Here is a 17,571-nt window from a genome sequence, read left to right as displayed (position 1 = left end):
GCACCCTGAGATTGTGGGTTCAATCACTTCACTGCCCCAGGTACATTAGATAAATTGTGAGCCCACCAGAACAGATAGGGAAAATGTCTGAAGTGCCTTTATGTAAACTGCTGTGAGTGTGGTTGTAAAAGCTACAAAAAGGTGGTATAAAAGTCTCAATCCCTTTCCCTTCACAGTTTCAAAATGAAGATGGTGGAGCTGAAGACTGTATCTGAGTTCAAGCCAGCTTGGGACAAGTGCATAGGAACTCTAAGGAAGAGGAAGGGACAGTAGATGGCATGCAAGGGCCACACGGTCTTTGGTTTTCTCTGTTTCTATATAAATCCTATGAACAACTAACAAAATATTTAAAATTTAGTGGTGAAATTGTATTTGCATTGTTTTAACAAAATGGTGCCTATTTTCCAAGCTGCATTAGCTGTTAATGCAAAAATCAACATGCGCTAACAGCACAGTAACTACCAGAATGCATTAAGTGCCACGGAAACAGGAATAGGAAGGAGTGGCCTTCGGCACCCCGAGGTTGTGGATTCAAATCCCACGCTGCTCCTTGTGAACCTGGGCAAGTCACTCAGTTCTCCATTGCCCCAGCAAAATTCATTGATTAAAAAACAAAAGACATCAGATCAAATGATCGATTCCAAAGTAGGTAAACAAATTAATTTACATCTGTATGCAAAGCAAATCAAATTTAAGCAATTCAGAAATACAAACAGGCTTTAATCATACACCACTCATACTACTATTGCCTCCTGAGGTCTCTGATCTCTGTATTTCCTCTGAATATCTACTTATTGTATTTCGCTGAATGTCCAGCACTCTTGATTGTAAACCGCCTAGAAGTCGCAAGATTGTGGCGGTATAGAAGAATAAAGTTATTATTATTATTATCACCTGGAATAAGTATTAGCATGGGAAGGCATTGGAAAATAATTGAGTCTTCAACATTTTCTTAAAATTCATCCTCCCCCATTCAGAGTTGCAAGATACTAGGCAAGGCATTCCATAATTCTACCCCAGCCACAGATAGCATCAATGCTCCAATCCCAGCGTGCATAATCGGCATTCTTCCCTCCGAGCTTAATTTCATCCCATTTACAGCTCTAAGCTCTCTTCTCGTTTATAGATTTCAAAAAATTCTTGTAAAATCTTTGGGGAAGCATGATAACAGTGTTTGAGATTGTGGCAGTTACTAGGCTTATTAAAACTCTTTGTGGTTTATTACAGAAGAATACGTCCTACCACCCTGACGCAGCTGGTTTACCAACGTCGGAGGAAGGCACTCGGGATGCCTTGCACAGTTCTCATACCGGCAGCTTGGCTCTTGAATTAGAGAGAACCATCGTGTCCAGCTTAGAAGATAAGTGGCTGCTGCCCAAGTTGTTCATTATGGTTGGATTGATGAAGTAGAGAACTGTGGGACCAAACTGGAGCACAAACGACTCAAAAGGGGAGTGTGGCCATGGGAGGGGCGTGGGTGGGTCAGGGTGTTCACAAAAGATGCACTCAGTGTTAGAAACATAGAAACATGATGGCAGATAAAGACCAAATGGCCCATCCGCAACATCCACTATCTCCTCCCCTTCCTATTGGCTAAGGCTCTTTACACTTGCATTGTGAGGTCATAGAACTTTATGTTCATATAAACATGATGGTAGATAAAGGCCAAATGGCCCATCTGCAGCATCCACTATCTCCTCATCTCGCTATTGGCTAAGGTTCTTAACATTTGCATCTCCTCTCCCTATTGGCTAAGGTTCTTTACACCTGGATTGTAAAGTCACAGAGTTTTATGGTTGTAGAAACATAGAGACGTATTGAAAATAGTGTTTTAGCAGTAGGGAATCATTCATACCACATTAACAACAACTCTTGACATCACACCATCAATATCATAAAGTATAAAACAACGGAGAAAAATAAACCTCAATTGCGAGAGGCCGGGACTACACAAGTACCCGAGCCAAATCACATCATCACTGATAAGGATAAGGAATAAGGGATAAGGAACTGAGAATCTTTTGAGTCACGTCGCATCTCCAGATGAGTGGATGTCTTTCTCTTATTTTTGTTCCAAACTCCTTGCTTCAACAATTGCTTTTCCCTATAAAGTTGAGCTGTAGCCCTCGTCTAGTTTTTAGTTAGTTTGGGATCCTGTTTATGCTATAAATAAGTTCTAAATTATTGGACTCTGCTTATATTGCTCACACCACTAAAAAAATCTTTTGGAAAAGAAAAAATCATTGAAAAATACTAACTGCGCATGAATGAAATCATTTATTTAAATGTACACGGAGTTTTTTTTATAAATCAATGATGATGTGAGTTGGCTCGGGTACTTGTGTAGTCCCGGCCTCTCGCAATTGAAGTTTATTTTTCTCCGTTGTTTTATACTTTATGATATTGATGGTGTGATGTCAAGAGTTGTTGTTAATGTGGTATGAATGATTCCCTACTGCTAAAACACTATTTTCAATACGTCTTTTTTACATTTTGATATATACGATTGAATTCCCTTATACATTTAGTTGTAGAAACATAGAAACATGATGGCAGATAAAGGCCAAATGGCCCATCTGGAGCATCCACTATCTCCTCATCTCCCTATTGGCTAAGGCTCTAAACATTTGCATCTCCTCTCCCTATTGGCTAAGGCTCTTTACACCTGCATTGTGAGGTCACAGAGCATTATGGTTGTAGAAACATAGAAACATGACGGCAGATAAAGGCCAAATGGCCCATCTAGTCTTCCCATCCACAGTAACTATTATCTCTTTCTCTCTCCGAGAGATCCCACGGGCCTATCCCAGGCCCTTTTGAATTCAGACACAGTCTCTGTCTCCACCACCTCTTCTGGGAGACTGTTCCATGCATTTACCACCCTTTCTGTAGAAAAGTATTTCCTTAGCTAAGCTTACTCCGGAGCCTATCGCCTCTTAACTTCATCCTATGCCCTCCCATTGCAGAGTTTCCTTTCCGAAAGGAAAGATCTATGCCCAATTTTAAGTGCCAAGATTTATACCAGATTTCAGCTGACATAGGTCTTTGCACCCAAAGTTGAGTGCTGAATTTGTCACCAAGCTGGGCACCAAATTTGGCGTTCAAAGTAGAACACTGAATTTGGCACTCAACGCTGTTCTATATAGAGTACTCATTTCAAAGCACCCTTTATAAAATAGTTTTGAACAACAAATTTTATAAATGCCCAATTTTCAGCACCGTTTATAAAATCGGGCCCCACAGCCCCGATTCTATAAATGGTGCCTGAAGTTAGGCCACAAAGGAACAGGAGATACCACCTTCCTAAGTCTTGGAAAGCAATAAACAACAAAGGAGACTTTCGGTGCTCATTCACTTTATTGTGCAATAAGACTCGACACGGGAAAAGGAGGAGGAGCTTACCTAAGATGGCGACGTGAGCTCAGCAGGGAGACGCCGATGCGGATCTTTTGGGAAATTTCCTTTCTTCTGCCTGATGGTGAAGAGAAAATCAAAGGTCCGGGTGTTCCCAGATGAATCAGCTGTTTCTCAGACCGGGCCAATGGATCTCTTCGTTGAGCGAAGCTCCCGAACATCACATCCGGAGGATCAAACCTCAGCTGGAGACGGCACGCAAGCTGAGGCACGCGAGTTCTCCTTTGAGGAAGCCACTCTTTCCCCGGATGAGCCCGCCAACTCGTCCTACGGCATCGGAGGAGCTGTTGTCGGCTGGACCGACCCGAGACGTTCTTCTGCTGGCCCAACAGGACAGAATCTCTGTCCATGAACGGAAGCAGGAGGAGTTTTCTTTAATAGCAATGCAGCCGGCGTGGAGTCTGGAACAAGCCCAGGAAACTTCAGTGACTTCTACAGCGGCAAAAGGTACTGTGCTTTCCCACTGCAGGGCCCAGAACTGAGATTGCCCCTTTGATTAGACCTTTAATATGGAATCATTATGGGAGGCGATATCCAGTTTACAAATTTCCTTGGGAAATCAACTTTCCTCAAGGTGTACCATGGTGCTCTCTGAAAATTCAGAACTTAAGACTAAAGTATTAAGTTTGGAAAATAAAGCAGATGATGTGGATACCAGGATAAAGACTTTGGAGGCCCAGGCATTGACTTGGGTTACAGACAGTGCAAGTTTGCACTTTAAACAAGAAATGGTGGAAAATTACATTAGGAGATGTAATCTCCGGATCATTAATTTCCCAAAAATATTTCCGATGAGATAGATGACAGGAGCCTATGAGAGACTTTACAGGTTGTGAGACCTATTCCTACATTTTGCTGAAGCTGCTAAAGTCACGGGCTTGTAGAAGCTGGTTTCAGTTCAGATGCTGAGATGCTAATGTGTGGCATGTGAGCGTGTAGATTTCATGCTGTGAAATCTCCCAAGGATACTAACCAGTGCTGAAAGAAAAATGCCAGTCAGCAGAATACTCCATCCAGGAACCTAAGAACTGATCACGTGATGCCAGGCTAATGCGCTCAGGCACTTTTTAGGGCTACATAGTTTTATTCCCTCCCTTATTGTTCTTTCCCTATATGTTCTACCCTCCTTTCTCTTTTTTGGTTTCTGTTTATTATGTGTTGTTTTTAAATGTTTTTAACAATGATTATTGTTTTAACGGATGTATAGTTACCCCATATATATTTTTAACATAATGCTCACCGCCTAGAAGATCGATTGGGCAGTTTATAAAATTCTTAAATAAACATGAAACTTGAAGAATGGAAACTTTGAAAAGAAGAAAGTTCTAGAAGCTATGCCTGTCCAGGGCCCCCCAGGGAAGAATGGAGGTGTGGACTAGGAGAGGGAGTTAGATAGGCATTTGGTTTATCCAATAGGGTGGTACATAATAGCCAGGGGAAGGTCTTGATAGATAAAAGATACTTTCTGTATAAAACCCCTATGCTCTGGCAGAGTCTTTTTAGAGAAACTGCGCCATGCTTACAGAAAAATGCACTGTTTGTATGAGATTTTTTTCTCTCCATTGTATATGTCCAAACTGATTTATTTCTGATTTGACAAATGCTGCTATAATACTAATTATTAGAATAAAAAGTTATTTGCTTTGGAATATACAATGTAATCTTTTTGGAGGTTTTTTTTAATTATCACATCGAGCCTGACAACTGCTTTAATAATGTTTAAAAGATACTTGAATGAAGTTCTTAAGGTACCAGAGACCTCATACCCACCTATCTCCATAGACGAATTAAAGCTCAAAGCCCAAATTAGCAGAATTTATCTGCTGACAGTTTGGACTTATCTAATTTCCTGGAGAAGTTGGATATGGAGGTCCAGACCTCAGCTACATTATTGGTACAATGTGCTATAGTGTTATAAGAATGTATCCAGATGTGTCTTGTCCTACCCAAAAGTGAAGGAAGCAATTTTTGATTTTGAGACCGAAGGTCATTCAGTTGGGATCAACCTTTGTTCTGAGATATCCCTGCAAGTGTGTTATGGTATTTAATGGAAACAGATATGTATTTTATGAGCCACAGCAATTATCCAAATTTATTTCCGCTAAAGTACAACTTATAGAAGCTTCCTGAGTTATTCCAGTATTCTAGCTCGAAAAGAAATGTTTAGGATCTGTATCACCACATCTTTAGCTTTCCTTTGACATTTATTTCTTCATGTTAATTTCAGCTTCATTTCAGCTCCTTCTCCATACTGTCACACCCCTGGTATTGGCTCAGCGAAGTGTGCAAAAATACAAATTCTGGCGTGCCTTCAAAGGTTTAAAGTCCTGCTAGTCACTTTAAAATAGGGAGAAAATAAAGGTCAGAACAGCACAGTTCTCCCAAAACAAAAAGGCTTTAATCCACAATAAAGCTTTGCTCCGCAAAGTAGTTAATGTTCAAAAATGCAAAACCAAAAAGTAAGATCAAACGCAAACAGTACATTCGTCCTGACTATTAAGTCAGCGCAAGACTGGTAACACCCTTTCCTCAGGGTAAGTATAAATGGTTCCTCACCAGTTCTTTCAAAGTAAACCAGGAAAACAGCGCTTGGTGAGTTTGCACAGTTTCACAACAAAGTCATTTATAAAAGTCATTTGGTCCTGTTAAAGCACATCGTGCCGGCCTGGATTGAATCAGGCCTCCCCTACCAACTCTGGCAAGCTGGCGGGGGATGGGGAGTTGCTGAATCCACAAACAAAATTGCCACAATTGGCCCCACAATCCCAACCCTGAGGATCTTCTGTGGATTCATCCCACAAACTCCCACTGTAACACTCAGTGGCTGAATTCCCCACAAGAGAAGAGAAGGAAAAAATAGTCCAAAAACAACCTTTAAACAGGGCAAAATCTCCCTGAAGTGAGTCTTGAAATTCCCACTCAGCCAGCACTAGTCTCTGCATTCATTAACTCAAAACAGTTCAAAGTAAAAAGAAAACTTAACTTTCTTCCATGGGAACCTCCTCAGGCTCAAAGGAAATGTCCATAGCTTCAATTGGCTGTGGGCAGTCTGGCTGGTTTACCAGAGAGGAATCTTCCAAATCTTTCATCTCAATTTCATTCCCCTGCTTGAGCTCTGGAGCACCTGTCCATGTGTCTCCTTCCTCAGCTGGCTCAGGACTGACTCTGAGCAAGCCACGCCTTAACCTGAGAGGGGGATGGGCAAGCTTTTGCTTCTGCTGAGCTTTCTCCTGCTCTCCAATTAACTTCAGCAGGTGAGTGCTTAAAGGGCTAAGAGACTGTTTCCTGAGTTGTGCCTTACTGGGAGCTGCTTTAGGTTCAATAAAGTTATTGTTCTCCAACTGTTCCCACTCCTCCCAGGGCTCCTGCTCTTGGGACCTCTCTTTAGAAACAGAGCCTGGTTGCATGCTAGTGGAAGAGCTAGTACATTGATCAGCCCTTTTCAGCTTCAGGGTTAAGTTTATCTGTCCTTTATCTGGAACAAGGCCAGCAGCAATGCTGGACCTATGACAATACATATGGCGGACTAACTACAATCTGTATAATTTTTCATTATTTCCTGTAATATGAAATATTTTGTAGTGATATTCTGTACATAAACAGGCTGTTATTGCTTTTTGACTTTTATAGAGTGTCAATTGTTAAAATTAAATAAAGAATTATAGATATAAAAAAAGACTCGGCTCAATCGTGTTTCAGCCCTAAAAGGTCTGCCTCAGGGATCTGAATAATGATTGGGAAGTGATGATTAAAAAGTATTGCAGACGGATCAATGCATAGGTTGTAGTATGTAAAACCATTATAATTACTTCTATTTATTTATGATGGAACGAGGCTTAACAATCAAGCTCAGTGTTGAGACACGCAAGGATCATCTTGAGGTGTGTGTATAATGCTGTCAGTACAAAACTGGAACATTCAATGCCCTACGGCCCAGATTCTATAAATGGTGCCTGAAGTTAGGCACCTAGATCGGTGCACCTAACTTAATTTCCTTAATTAGCTTAATCAGTGCCATTAATGGAAAAGTGCCTTTAAAAAACAATTTAAAACAATTTACAATATAGTTAGCCGGTAGGCGCCTAACTTGGAAGGCGTCTGTTCCGAGGCAACAACCAGAAAGTAGATGTGGTTAGGGGCGGAATATGGGTGGAATTTGGGTGTGGTTTGACTTAGGCCAAGAAAACCCTGGCCTAAATGGCAGGGCACCTAAGTATTTCAAAGAAGCAAAGAAATCGTGGAGAGCTGATGTCCAGGATGAAGGCTTTATTCAAACAAATAAATAATCCACTTAAAAATGTCTAGGGCCTGAACCTCTGGTGAAACATATGGAACGACACGGTCCATGTTTCAACAGTATAGCCGTCTTCAGGGGTCCCTCTGACCGCACTTAGAATACTGTGTCCAACACTGGTCTCCATACCTCAAGAGGGATATAACTCTGCTGGAGAAAGTGCAGAGGCGAGCCACGAAACTTGTCAAAGGGATGGAGCATTTGAGCTACAAAGAACGACTCAGGAAACTGGGACCGTTTACCCTCGAGAAGAGAAGAATGAGAGGGGATTTGATAGAGACTTTTAAAATATTAAAAAGGATTTGATAAAATAGACCAGGAAGCAGCATTGCTAACATATTCAGAGGTGACACGGACAAGAGGTCATAGCCCGAAACTGTGTGGCAGCAGGTTCAGGACAAATGTCAGGAAGTTCTGCTTCACACAGCGAGTGGTGGGTGCTTGGAACGCGCTCCCGGAAGAGGTGGTGGCAGAGACTACTGTACTGGGATTCAAGCGCAAGTTGGATGCACACCTTCTTGCATATCATATTGAGGGATACGGTAAAGTCGGGTCTCCAAAAAAGAGTACCTAAATGGGCCACCGCGTGTGCAGAGCACTGGACTGGATGGACCTCGGTCTGATCCGGTGGAGGCGTTTCTTATGTTCTTATGTCCTAAATGCAGGCATGTGGATCAAATCATGAACGTAAAATCTCAACGCAGTAGAGATTTTACGTTCATTATTTTATGTGGATTTGTTTGAATAAAGCCTTCATCCTGCACATCGACTCTCCACGATTTCTTTGCTTCTTCAATATCACTCTTTGTGGTCAATTTTCTTGGTGCCAAGTATTTCTTGGCGTCTAAGACCACTTAAGCATCGCTAGGCACGATTCTATAAATGGTGCCTAGCAGATGAATGATAATTGTGCTCATTGGTGCCTATAAGTTAAGTGCCATTTATAGAATAAGGGCCTAAATCTGTACTTGGTCTTAGCCAGGGGGAGCAGAGGCGTAGGTGGTGCCCCCCCTCGCGCCCTCCCTTCCTCCGAACCTCTTTAAATCTTTGTCAGCGCAAGCAGCTTCTCTGGCCTGCTTCTTGCGTTGGCTTTCCCTCTGATGTCACTTCCTGGCACCGGAACTCGGAAGTGATTTCAGAGGGGAGCCAGGCCAGCATGAGCAGAAGGCTGGAGAAATTGCTCGCACTGGTGAAGATTTAAAGAGGTACCAGGGCATGAGCGTGGTGGGCAGGGTAGAGAGGTGCCAGCACCCTCACCAAGACGGCACCCGGGGCAGTCTACCCTCCCCCCTTATGCCACTGAAGGGGAGGGAATAAAGATGACTGGGGAAGGCAATGACACGACCCCTATAAATTATTCATACTTTGCATATAGGGTTTTATCTATGCCTTTCTATATTTACACCAGCAGAAGAGTAGACGCGTAAATTGTGACTCCATCCAAACTCTGTCCCAGAACTCCTTTCATATGAGGAAAGGCTAAAGGGGTTAGAGCTCTTCAGCTTGGAAAAGAGATGGCTGAGAAGGGATGTGACTGAGGTCTACAAAATCCTGAATCTATTTTTTTACTCTTTTGAAATTTCAAAGATTAGGAAACATTTAGTGAAATTATATGGTTTATTTATTGGTATCCCGCCTTTCCCAAAGCGGGTCACAATAGATACATACATACTCGTCATCACAACAAACATAACAATACACATACAGATTACCAACTATAAAATCAGTGTAGCGACCAGCTGCTGGCCTCAATCACCTGAAGTGGAAGTTCATTCCAATGATCAACCACCCTTTCGGTGAAGAAAAACTTCCTGATGTCGCCATGAAATTTCCCACCCCTGATTTTCAGTGGGTGCCCTCTTGTGGCCGAGGGATCTTTAAGAAAGAAGATATCATCTTCCACCTCGATGCGGCCCGTGATATATTTAAACGTCTCTATCATGTCTCCTCTCTCTCTACGTTCCTCGAGTGAGTATAGCTGCAATCTGTTCAACCTTTCCTCATACGGGAGATCTTTGAGCCCCGAGACCATCCTGGTGGCCATTCGTTGAACCGACTCAACTCTCAGCACATCTTTTTGGTAATGTAGCGTATGCTATTCCACGCGTTAAAGCCCTAGGGCACCTTAGTAAAAGGAGCCCTTTGTTTAACTGATTCCCCAGTTGCATTTTATCCCAGTTACTCAATTTTTGTGTGAAACTGTATTTCTTATGTTCAGAACATACCCTTGCCAAAATCATACACAAGTACGTGTGTTCTTATTTTGTATACCTGTATGCATGTGATAATTTTATTAGAGGCCTTTTATGGATCTTTTGAGACGCGAGCAGCGTCCGGATGAGAGTGTGATCGGACTTGTTACACCCTGAGGCAGCTTGACAGTGAAACGCTGGCCATCGTTGGTGTACCGATCCTTAAAGGAGAAAGTTAAGTCATTATTATCTTCTTCTATATCATTCAACTCTGAAAGCAATTTTCAAACACATTGCTAAGACCATCAAAATAGGAGGTTTTGTGCCAGTGAAGTGATCGCCCGAACACCGCTATTCCACCATTGTGGAGGTGGGTGGGCCCCTGTCTGAGGCTTTTTCCTCCATTAAGATTGGTTTTTGCTTGTGTTTTACTATTTATTATACCTTCATGTATTCCTTTTGGTGAATGTGTTTTTGTGAATATACTGTTATATATATATGATTAAAAATATCCTTAAAATGTCTTGCCTAGACACCCTTGCACTCTGCTTTAAACATTTTTTTTATCAATGTTTTAACCAATGCTTAGAATATAATGTGTAGAAAACTTTAAAAAAAATGAAAGGGATTGAACTTACAGTATTAATTAAAAATGTTCACAGGACTGACAAAAAGACTGAGTAGACTTTTTCCTCAGTTGAGGATCTGGTGAGGGCTCTGGAGAACAGGCTTGTTTTCTAGAATAATTGGTGGCTCACAAATCAGAAGATCGTCGTTGCTCAGGGAAGAGCTCTGATCTGTGTTCACAAAATTTGGGATGTTAAACTTAAGACAGCTCTGCTCCTCTTCCAGTTTACCAATTCGGACTGCTTCCTGAATGTCCGGACTTGGTTTCTTGCAGCTCGACTTGGTTCGGTCCAGCTGCTCGACTTCATTAATGTAGCAATGAAAGAGCGACCTGGACTCTTCTGTAACTTGGCGAGAAAAGAGGCGGTCCGACTCCAAAGGCCGCCCAAAATCTGCGACAAAGCTGTTCAGGTGAAATCGTTTCTCAGCAGGGTCTACATTCCTAGGAAGCAAGCAAGAAATGAAGACAAAATCTCCCTTTCTAAAGAGACAAATTAAAATTATGCAGCTATACAGAACATGCATATGAATGCAAAATGTAACTTCAATGATTGTTAATATGGGTGTTTTCAGTGAGCTCTCGTTGAAGGTTTTTTATATTTGCTTGCTTGATATGGCTGTATGAAAACTGGAAGATACCAAACTACTTAATCCAATGATTTTCAAGAAACATTGAAGTCATTCTGCTTTCCTGAATACATCTAAAAGACACATTTTGTTTGTATTTATAGGGATGTATGGGGCTTTATACTAAAGTGTGGTATCAGTGGCATAGTAAGCGGGGTGCGAACCGCCCCGGGTGCCAAGTCGGTGTGGGTACTGGCACCTCTCCATCCCGCCCTACCACACTATGCCACCCTCGCGCCATCCCGTTCCTCCGTATTATCTTTGCTAGCGCAGGCAACTTTTGCCTGTTGCTCGCACCAGCCTGGTTCCCCTCTAGATCACTTCCGGGTCATGGGGCCAGGATGTGACATCAGAGGGAAATCCAACGCTGGCGAAGATTAAGACTTAGGTGCTGGCTCCTCCCTTTGTATCCCATGTGACGCACGGGAAGGGGGTCACTGTGTTTGGCGACCTGGAAGCTTTCTGTCTGCTACTGCTTCCTGTTCCCACATAGGCAGGAAGCAGCAGAGAGAAAACATCAAGGTCACCAAAAGCAGCGAGTTTGCTTCACTCACGCTGTCGACAGCTAAAGAGTTACAGCAGTGCCAGGTGATCAAGCCCACCTGATCCTGCATGGTGGGGGTTAGCATGGGGAGGGTAAGAGAGATGCTGGACCGTGGGGATGGGGAGAAAGGGAAAGGAAAGATACAAGACCTCCAGGAGAAGAAAGGGAAGGGAAGGGAATGGGAAATAGAGATGGCAGACCATGGGAGGGAGAGAGAGAGAGAGATCAGACCACTAGATGGGGAAAGGAGGGGAGAAGATGCCAGACCAGGGAAAGGAAAGTGGAGGGAGAGATTCCAGACTAAGGCAGGGGGAGAGGAAGGGAAAAATGGAGAGATGCCAGACCACAAAGGGGACAGAAGGGAAAGGAAGGAGGGGAGAGAGATGCCAGGCTGTGGGAAGGAGAAGATAAAGATTATGTTGATTGGAAGAAAAAACGACCCACCCTGGCCTACAGAAGTTGGGGTATATAATCAGACATTTGTGATACAGAGAAAACTGAAGATATTAGAGGTCTGGTTGGACAGTACCCTTAGTATAAAGGATCAGATACTTTCTGTAGTAAAATCTGCTTTTTTTCAGTTGTGGCTGCTGAGAAGACTAAAGCCAATGATATCGATATTCGATTTTCACACTGTGGTGCAGGCAGTAGTCATTTCGAAATTAGACTACTGCAATGCCCTTTATCTCAGGATTATGACCATACAATGCAAAGCTCTACAGATGATTCAAAATGCTGCTGCACAGGTGATTTGTGGTCTGAGAAAGTTCAACCATATAACCCCGTGGTTAAAAAAACTTAATTGGTGCCTGTACAATTATGTATTACTTTTAAGGCAATAGTGTTGGTGTTCAAGGTCATCCACCAAGGGATCCCATATTATTTGTCACAGGTTATGGCACTTTATAGGCCACTCAGAGCACTGCGATCTGAGGGGGCAGTATGATTATCGCTTCCAGGTTTTTCATCAGCGTGCTATGAGAGTACTAGGTCCTCCGCTATCTCTTTCATAGGAGTAACACTGTAGAATAAGTTGACTGGACCACTAAGAGCTCTTGTAGATTTTCAGAAGTTTAAGAAACTTCTGAAAACTACATTATTTGTAGAACCATTTTAATAAATGATTTTTTCCAGGATTATGAATGTTTCTGTATTGATATGCTATTGAGTGCTGTAAATATGGCTAATATGAAGGACCTGTTGTTATTTGTATAATATGTGCTATATGACAATCACTTTATATGATTGTCTTTTGTTAAACCACCTAGTTATAGGCGGTAAAGAAATCTTTTAAATAAATAAAAATTCCAGACCATAGGAGGAGGAAATGGGGAAGACAGATGTCAGACCACATGAAAGGGAAAGAGAGGGAGGATATAAGAACATAAGAAGTTGCCTCCACTGGGTCAGACCAGAGGTCCATCTCGCCCAGCGGTCCGCTCCCGCGGTGGCCCATCAGGTCCGTGACCTGTGAAGTGGTTTCTGACCACTTCTATAACCTACCTCAAGTTCTATCTGTACCCCTCTATCCCCTTATCCTCCAGGAACCTATCCAAGCCCTCCTTGAACCCCTGTACAGAGTTCTGGCCTATCACATCCTCCGGAAGCGCGTTCCATGTGTCCACCACCCTCTGGGTAAAAAAGAACTTCCTAGCATTTGTTCTAAACCTGTCCCCTTTCAATTTCTCCGAGTGACCCCTAGTGTTTGTGGCTCCCCCAGGGATGGAGGGGAAGGGGAGAGAGAGGAAGAACATGGAAGAACATGGTGCACAGGGATGGGAGGGGTAGGGAAAGGAACAGAGATGGAAGAAATGCTGTTTATGAATAGATAGGAATAGGGGAGAAGAAAGAGGGAGGAGATGGCATACATGGATGGTGGGGAAGGGCAGAGAGAGGGCGAAGAGAGTGCGCATTGATAGATGGGAAGGGAAGACATGGAAAAGTGGATAGATCTGAGGAGGAAGCAGAAAAATGGAAGAAAGTTGAATGTTAAAAGTTAATGCCAAAGATGAATGTAGTATCAAAAAAGAACTTCCCCTGATCATTAAATACGTGACTCGAAAGTCAAAAGCTTTACATATGGTAGGATTGTGCTCAGAGACCTGGAGGGGCTGAAGGAGGTGAAAGCCCCAACCACCTCACCACCCAATCATTGCATGATCCTCCACATTTTTTACCTTGTGCTTTTTAAAAAAAAAATAATTTTTTTAGCTATTTAAGAGATTAAGAATTTAACAGCACTTTATGGTGAGGTGGTTGGGGATCAGGGGAAGTTCTTTTTTGATATTATTTGTTTACTCTTTACTTCCCACACTGATACCTGTTTGGTATTTATTTCTCCGTTTTTGATCTTTTGACTAAAGATGAAGGTATGACAGAAAGTGAAGGAAAAAATAACAGCAAATGGATAAGGTGGCCCTGGAAACAGAGTTAAGAGCACAGATAGAAGGAAGTGCAACCAGAGACTAGGAACAGATGAGTAGAGAAATAAAATCGCCAGACAACAAAGGTAGGAAAAGTGATTTTATTTTCAATTTAGTGATTGAAATGTGTCAGTTTTCAGAATTACATCTGCACTGTTCAGGAAGAAAATGTATTTTTCTATTTCTCTGCTGCTGTATTACATGCAGAGTCTGGCATCTTAGGGTTTTGTTTGTTTATATTAGGCCAGGTGTTCTGGTAGGAATGAATGTTGTGAAGCGTTATTGGTGTCATGGCCCCAAGTAGGAAGATATTTGTCGGCAGTTTGACCAGGTTTTGAAAGGCACTGATCTCAGGGCCGCATCTGGAGGGCCTCTGCGCATGCGCAGATGTGATGTGATGACATCACCCGCATGAGCAGAGGCCCTCTAGACGTGTCCTGGAACTTGGGGAAGGAGACACGAGGCCTATGTGGGGACAGGACCAGAGGTGGAATGGGGTGGGGCTGTGGGCAGAACAGGGCGGGGCCATGTTTCCTCTTTATTTAAAGAGGAAATCTGTTAATCCTAGTTAGACCGACATTGAGGCATCACTTCTTTCCTCTGGGCCTCCCTCACCGAGCTAAACCCTGAGCTTTTATACTTCCTCATTCCTGTCTCTCTGGCTCCACCCCTCCACTTCCTCCATGGGAGGGACTATGGGTCTTAAGATGGCTTTGACACTGTGAGGGAGTATCCAGCAGGGGGATGGTAACGTGCTACAGACTCCCTCACATAAAGCTTAGTGTATGCTAATGGACAGTAGTGTCCACTAAATGGATGCATGTCATTTAGCAAGCACGAAGCTTTAGTAGAAGAGTCTCCATATTTGCTAATAACATTTAAAAAATATAGAACAATAGTCAATTTTCAGTAGGCCACAGTAACCTCCCTTTGAAAAACTAGGTTGGGTAGAGGTTAGGGCCAGACAGCTGTCTGCATTCAGAGGTTAGACTTAGAATGGACAGACTGGATGGACCATTCAGGCCTTTATCTGCCATCATTTACTATCCCCTCCCCCACTCCTTTTGCTAAGCCGCGGTGCAGGTTTCCACTAGAGAATGACACAGGGCCGTATGTATTACGAGGTTTTAGCTGGCGATGCTCCTTCCTATTTGATTGAATTATTTTGCTTTTCTACTCAAAAATTCTCTCAAAGATCTAAAGCTCTTCTGATTTTCCCTTCAGCGAAAGGTTGTAAACTAAAAAGATATCACGATTAGGTGTTTTCATACCAGACTGCAATCTGGGATAAAGAGTTTAAACCTTTACTATTGACATCTGTCTCATATTTACATTTTAGGAGATAGTTGAAGACTTATCGTATTTTTCGCTCCATAAGACAAACTTTTTCTACCCCCAAAAAGGGGGTAGAAAAGTGGGTGCGTCTTATGGAGCGAATACATCTTCCCCTTTCCCCCCCCCCCACACCGGTATCTTTTAAAGTTGCGGTGCTCTCCTGCTGGACGGCTGACTTTGGAAGCAGAGCGGCGTGACGCAGGAGCGCAACCTTTGCGCTTCCTGCTTGGTCCCGCGCCGCTCAGTGATTGGGACCAGGCAGGAAGCGCAAAGGTCACGCTCCTGCGTCGTACTGCTCTGCTTCCAAAGATAGCCGTCCAGCAGGAGAACACCGCAAAGTTAAGAAGGTACCGGGGCGGCTTTGGGCGGGCTCCTTTGCTGCGGGCGGCTTCTGACTGTGGGCTGTGGGCGGGCAGGCTCCTTCAATGTGGGCGACTTCTGACTGTGGGCTACGGGCGGGCGGCTTCAGTTGCGGGCAAATTCTGGCTACGGGCAGGCGGCTTCGGGCTGTGGACTGCGAGTGGGCTGCTTCAAGCTGCTTAGCATCAGACCACCAGACACACACCTCTGTAGAGGAGGAAATGTTTTTCTCCATGGTTTTTCCTCCTCTACAGGGTGGTGCGTCGTATGGACTGAAAAATACGGTATTTATTATCTAAGTTCGTGGGCTCCTAGACTCCTAACTACAGTAAAACCTGCGAGCATAATTCGTTCCAAAAGCGTGCTTGTAATCCAAAGCACTCGTATATCAAAGCGAATTTCCCCATAGGAAATAATGGAAACTCAGATGATTCGTTCCACAACCCAAAAACTTTAATACAAAATACTATACGTACTCGTATTGCAAAACCTCGCTCATTTAGAACAGTCAGTACACTCCCGCAGCATCAGAGAGAGAAGAACCATCGGCTCAGTTGTGATGTGTGTATACTGTAGGTACTTGTATTGCAAGACATTGCTTGTATATCAAGTTAAAATGTAATCAAAAGTTTTGCTTGTCTTGCAAAACACTTGCAAACCAAGTTACTTGCAATCTAAGGTTTTACTGTATTTCTAATTATGTATTCCTAGCTAATCTTTTGTAAACCGCATAGAACTTAAAGGTGATGCGATCTAGAAATGGATTTTATGTTTTATGTTTATGTAAATTTTTCCCTGTCCCCGCAGGAATTTAATTTCCCTGTCCCGTCCCTGCGGATTTTGTCGCTGTCCCTGCCCCTTTCCTGTAAGCTCTGCCTTAATCGCACAAACCTCAAACACTTATGATTTTAAAGTGTCTGAGGCTTGTACAGATGAAGACGGAGCTTAGGCATTGGTGGAATGAGGCATTATGACATCACAACCTGAGCTCTAGAATGTTGCTACCTATGATTTTAAAGTGTTTGAGGCTTGTGCAGATGAGGACAGAGCTTAGGCATTGGTGGAATGAGGCATTATGACATCACAATCTGAGCTCTAGAATGTTGCTACTTATGATTTTAAAGCATTTGAAGCTTGTGCAGATGAGGACAGAGCTTGCAGGAATGGGGCAGGACAGGAAAAGAACTTGCGGGGACAGGACAGGAAAATGAGTTTTTGCGGGGAACTAGTTTCTACCATGGCCCAGAGCGCTAAATGCTCCCACACTGCTCCAACGCTCATAGATTTCACATATATGCCATTATTCTAATAATTCATAACTATTAACATGTACTTTATTGAATTACCCTCCACCTGTATAAGTCCTTTCGAATATTGACCCGATGTTTCACAGTATCAGATGTTTCTGCTTGTTTCTACTGGATAAGGAGGAGAGACTTACTCTTGATGTGGTGCTCCCGTTTTGGTCAGCATAGTCAGTACAAAAAACATGAACATGACAAAGACGGCAAGACCAACCCAAAATCCAATGACGATGGAATCTGCAAAACATTCAACAGAAGCAAATTAGTTCACACTCTTGACAATGTCCACGATGGCTTGCGGGGGATTTCCTACAGACAAGCAAATACTTTTGAGTCACTTTATTGTTACTTTCAGAAAAAAGAAAACCAAATGGAGCTATGTTTGCCAGTGACCCTTTCTGAAGAGCAATATGTTCAAAGCAAGCAGCTAATTCATTCCACCTTTAGAAGC

General features: G+C 43.0%; 1 protein-coding gene across 9 annotated transcripts in view; it reads right to left on the bottom strand.

Moving 5' to 3' along the window:
* Positions 1-9,734: 9,734 nt before the first annotated feature.
* The window catches only part of MRAP2 (melanocortin 2 receptor accessory protein 2), a 70,926-nt gene continuing 63,089 nt past the window's right edge, over positions 9,735-17,571 (bottom strand). For all 9 annotated transcript variants that reach the window (XM_033938241.1, XM_033938243.1, XM_033938242.1 and 6 more), the window contains 2 exons: positions 17,258-17,357; positions 9,735-10,969 (listed from right to left, as the gene is read on the bottom strand). In XM_033938241.1, the coding sequence (XP_033794132.1) occupies positions 10,594-10,969; positions 17,258-17,357 (476 nt within the window). In that variant the 3' untranslated portion in view covers positions 9,735-10,593. The remainder of the gene's footprint in view (positions 10,970-17,257; positions 17,358-17,571) is intronic.

Source organism: Geotrypetes seraphini, chromosome 3 (assembly GCF_902459505.1).
Source record: "Geotrypetes seraphini chromosome 3, aGeoSer1.1, whole genome shotgun sequence".
NCBI lineage: Eukaryota > Metazoa > Chordata > Amphibia > Gymnophiona > Dermophiidae > Geotrypetes > Geotrypetes seraphini.
This window is presented reverse-complemented; position numbering and strand designations above follow the sequence as displayed.